Source organism: Monopterus albus, unplaced genomic scaffold, assembly GCF_001952655.1.
Source record: "Monopterus albus unplaced genomic scaffold, M_albus_1.0 scaffold132.1, whole genome shotgun sequence".
Taxonomy (NCBI): Eukaryota; Metazoa; Chordata; class Actinopteri; order Synbranchiformes; family Synbranchidae; genus Monopterus; species Monopterus albus.
This window is the reverse complement of record NW_018128012.1, coordinates 1,149,106-1,153,819: the sequence shown is the minus strand read 5'-3', so window position 1 is coordinate 1,153,819 and position 4,714 is coordinate 1,149,106. Positions and strand designations below refer to the sequence as shown.

The following is a 4,714-nucleotide window of genomic DNA, read 5'->3' as shown; positions in this document are numbered from 1 at the left end:
CTATCTGACTAAAAATACCTAACATACAGTAATAAACATTCATTAAATATTTGACAAACTGAAATTGAAATGAATCTGGCACATTGAAATTTTCAGGAGCTTCTTGATCCAAATCCTGGATCAGGTCCTGGTTCTAAAATATACAGTTTATTATCTTAAATTATTGTTATGAATGAAAATAACTGGGAGCTGGACAAAACACTGTCAGAACTACAGAGTCACCACAGGGGAGATATTAACTACTACTTTGTACAGTACCTGTATGTGTACACAGTCTGGGTAACCATCCCCGTTGGACCATCTAATACTGCAGTAACAAAAGGTGGCGGCTGTCGCGGCTCCACTGGACAAAAGCCTGCAGTAAAACTTGGCCTAAACCGAAAGGAAGCAGTAAACGGTGACATCTAGTGGCGACTCTGAGTTTTACATTTAGTGAACCTGCTGAAATGAGCCTTGACATCCTGGTCAGTAAAGGCTCTAATGCTGGTAAAGAAAACATTAGAACCAGATCAAACAGCAGAGAATAATCAATGAATAAGATATTCCTGCTTAAAAATGACCGTTTGTTTTTATTTTATTCTGCGGCTCTGGTGACATCACAGCAAAGGTGTAACAGATGTTTACAGGATTGTTCAGTTCTGCAGAACTCAGAGCTCTGACTTCTAGCCTGAAGGTGTCTTTATGTGATTATGTTTCAGCATCAGCATCATCAAATAAACACTTAAAGTTACGAGCTTTTGTTAACTAAGTGTACGATTACACTGCTAAAGTTCCTCAACATCACTCAATAGACTTCAGTACAAAGTTTTGTCTACTTGTCCTACGTGAATATGTTTTAGACCAGAATACCAGAATAAGATATGAAAAGTTTAAAGCAAGATAAATATTAAATGCACACATTGCATTTTCCCTGTAATACAGGTCAGCATGTACAGACAACTTGTTCTTCCTGTTCTTCTTGGTCCCAGCAGGAAACAGGACTCATCCTTCCAATGTCAGATGATCTGCATGATCCTTTTAGCCTCAGCTCGAACTGCAGGAAACCACAGCACAGAGCGTTTTACTGCATGTTTTCTAATTCCACATCAGCAGCAACAGACTAAATAGGAAGAGCCCCCACCCCCCACCCTCCTCCCCTTGGTGCCTAGCCAGGCCCCTGCTACAGCACAGCTCTCACTCACCCGTCCTGACACCTGAGATCCTGACACAAAGCCCATGATGTTAACATCACTAAAAGACTTAAGCAGAGACTATCTTTTGCCTTCCAGTTGGTTTGCAGAGCTGCCCCCCCCCCCCAGGTGGACCCGCACCCACAGGAAAGAGCACCAGTACTAGGACCAATAGATTATATTGTCATTAGGATGATCAGAGGTGCTCTTACCTCTAGCCCACCTTCGGTACACATTTATACACAGTATAGTGATGACAGTGTAGAGGATGACGAGCAGGATGATGCACACCAGGTTGGGCAGAGACATGACAGGAGGAAGAGGAGGGACACCTGTTGGCTGAGTTCGGACTGTGAGGAAGAAAACAGCTTCTTCAAACAAGTGGCAACATCCCCAGTTGTGTTTTTACATTACCAGTAAACACACACCTCCGTCCACCATGTCAGGCTACATGTGTAATATATATATTCACAGAAGAAAGCAACTAGAGTAAAAGCCCATAGACGTCAAGTGACAACACAGAGCTATGTTCACGCTCATCTCACTGAGGTGGGTCAGATAGGATCTCTGCAACCTGTCAGACCATACAATACAAATGTTGAGGCATGTTAAACTATAAAATCATCTATAAACCTAGAGAGCAAAAACTCATGTCATGTGTCTGTGCTACTGGCAGCAAGACAACACAACATGAACCCAGGTCAGTGTGTGATGCATCGTTTCTTGTCATAAATGGGTGGATTTATGTTCACTGATCAGATTTTGGTGTCACGCTGTCAGAATGTGAGTCAAGCTGAAGGCAAGAACCATTGTTTTGGATTGAAAAGCAAAATCTTCACTCTTTTCTACTTCCAGAACAACGTTGCCTCAGAGACAAGTTTGCACACCAGACAACGGAACTGATGACCCATCACACGTGCACTGTGTGTATCTGTATGTGTATGTGTAGAGAACTGAGGGTCATCATCACCTCTGACAGCCAGCAAACTCTCTGACGACTCTCCTTCTGTCGGGTGCGCACACTTGTAGGAGCCTTCGTCAGACTTAGACACCGATGGGAGGAGCATTGTTCCTTGAGGCTCTTTACCAATGAAAACACCATTTCTGTAGAAAGTAGCGTTGAAGACTGACGAAGACCTTGGCACATATCTTTCCTTGTAGGAGCAATGAAGAGTCACTTCAGTTCCCTCCATCACAGGAAGTGCAGGACTCTCCAGGATCACTTTACCAGCTGGAACACAGAAAGGAAAACCACAGTCCTTGGTCATGCACTTTGGTTTTCAGTCCTCAGTTTTACAGCTCAGTCTGTTTAGCTGCAAATCTTATGTGCAACAATGAACTGTTTGAAATGCAGCTGTCATCAAAACACTAAAACAAATAGAAAGGTTAAAAAAGCTAAGGCCACCGCTTTAAAACACAATGTAACTAAACATGTACTTTTGGCATTAGAAGCTTACTGGTCACTGTGATGTTGAGGACGTTGCTGCACTCCCCCCGCTCAGACTCACACCAGTACTCTCCACTGTCTGATGCATAGACACCCCCAATAACACAGGAGGATCCCTGTGGGCGACCCCATTTGTCCTCACATGAACGTAGTGATCCAGAGGAGGTGTTTCTCTTCACTGTCCAGCCACTGAAATTACCCGGTGATGCACAGCTCAGGGTGATGTGCTCAAAGCGAAAGAACTGAGTCCTTTCAGGATGGACACTCAGTGTGGCTGCTGTGGGCGCAAAGGAAATGTCAGACATGAGTGTAAAACAGGCAAGGGTGTTAATTAGGTCCTTTTGTGGTTGGTTATCAAAATTCCAGTAGAGAGGTGAAAGAAATTCACAGATGGTTACAGGAAGTGACTGATTTCAGTTATTTTGTCCTCAGGGGGTGCTACCAAATATTAAGTTGATCATCATGTTTGCAGTAGGTCATGACTGCAAAAGGGTGCTCTACTAAATACTATAAACACTTGGCATGAAGGGGTTAAATGATTTTGAGATAGAAGTCACTAAAAGTTGCATATTGTGTTGAATTTGGAGAAACCGCTTGTTACATTAGTTGTGCTGAACCATTTCAATATTTCCTGCTTGATTTGTTCATTGCAAACAGCTGAATGTTTGTGAATTTTGTACATACAGTGCAACTACTGTGTTTTCCAGAACACTAATGGACAACCCTCCAAAACCTCTGTATTTATACTATTACATTAATATTCACTGCAAACATGTTCAGGGCAACCAACTATTATGTTGTGTTATTATGTGTTATTACAGCCAACATGTTGGTTATTCTCAAACAATGGTTCAGAGCAAGTAACTAAAACTCATGTTTATATTAATATCTGTTTAGTTAATATCTGTTAAAAGCTGTGAAAAGTGAGCTGACAATTTGGGTGCACACAGAATTGTGATCAAATTGAAACATTTTCTCCAGATAATAACATTGTTGACACAATGAAATAGTAAAAGTAAAAGAAACAACCAAAGAATGATTCAGTCTCAATTGTCAAATATTATAAATAGTATATTTTAAGCTTATGGATTCCAACAAAGAGATAGAAATGACTTCTCCATGAGCTACAAATCATAGCGGCTAAAAGACAAATCTGCAGGTGAAATAGTTGAAAAAAGAATCATTTCTCACAGATCAGTAGGCAGAGAGCTGTGATCGCCATTCTGTGTTCATGCTGTCTGAGTTCCTCTCAATCACTTTCACCCAGCCATCCACCCACATCCTGAACTCGAAGCAGAACTCAAACCACAGCGGCAGGCTGAAAAGCAGATACATGCATACAAAAAGTACTGCAGTTAGGACATGCAACAAAAGTATTTAAAATACATATATTAATCAACATCAGAATAAGAATCAGCTTTATTGGCCAGGTGAGTTGGACACACAAGGAATTTGACTCTGGTGCATCGGCTCTCAGTGCGTATGTACATATCCTCATGCAAGGGGCAAGTAAACAGTAAATCAGCATAAGGCTATGTAATATAACAAAATAAGCAGTAAAAACAGACAGTAAACAATGCAGACAGACAAATGAATGCTCATTGAAAAGAGATAAATAGGAATAAAAATAGAGTACTTAAAAATAGAGACCTGTATGAAGCTGTATAATCTGTACAATGTATATATACAGGTATTGCACTGAGGTTTATTGTCCAATCATATGGTCATTGGTTAAGTGTTCATCAGAGTGACAGCCCGGGGGAAGAAACTGTCCCTGTGCCTGGTTGTCTTGGTGCACAGTGACCTGTAACGCCGTCCAGAGGGGAGGAGTTCAAACAGATTGTGTACAGGGTGTGAGGGGTCAGCAGTGATCCTCTTCGCCCTCCTTTTGACCAGTGAGGTGTACAGGTCCTCCATGGAGGGCAGGCTCACACCAATGACCTTTTCTGCAGTCCTGACTGTCCGCTGAAGTCTGTACTTGTCCTGTTTGGTTGCTGAGCCAAACCAGACAGTGATGGAGGTGCAGAGAACAGACTCAATGATTCCTCTGTAGAACTGTATCAGCAGCTCCTGGGGCAGGTCAAACTTCCTGAGCTGG

At 42.0% G+C, this 4,714-nt stretch overlaps 1 protein-coding gene across 2 annotated transcripts; it reads right to left on the bottom strand.

The window, feature by feature from the left end:
- Positions 1-939: 939 nt before the first annotated feature.
- Positions 940-3,957, bottom strand: LOC109967604 (low affinity immunoglobulin gamma Fc region receptor II-a-like). Of its 2 annotated transcripts, XM_020613319.1 has the most exons (5): positions 3,808-3,957; positions 2,627-2,893; positions 2,140-2,400; positions 1,382-1,519; positions 940-1,033 (listed from the first exon to the last, which is right to left on the bottom strand). In XM_020613319.1, exons 1-5 carry the CDS (start codon positions 3,836-3,838, stop codon positions 996-998), a joined length of 735 nt encoding a protein of 244 aa, XP_020468975.1. In that variant the 5' UTR covers positions 3,839-3,957; the 3' UTR covers positions 940-995. The 2 variants fall into 2 exon arrangements, with proteins under 2 accessions (XP_020468975.1, XP_020468974.1); XM_020613318.1 differs by having other exon boundaries at positions 944-1,519.
- Between the last annotated feature and the right edge of the window lie 757 nt (positions 3,958-4,714).

Coding starts and splice junctions, on each gene's coding strand:
- LOC109967604 (XM_020613318.1), bottom strand. CDS start 3,838: ATGGCGATCACAGCTCTCTGCCTACTGATCT. Junction 2,401..2,626: donor CCTCAACATCACAGTGACCA/GTAAGCTTCTAA, acceptor TCTGTGTTCCAG/CTGGTAAAGTGATCCTGGAG. Junction 1,520..2,139: donor GAGTTTGCTGGCTGTCAGAG/GTGATGATGACC, acceptor TCTTCCTCACAG/TCCGAACTCAGCCAACAGGT.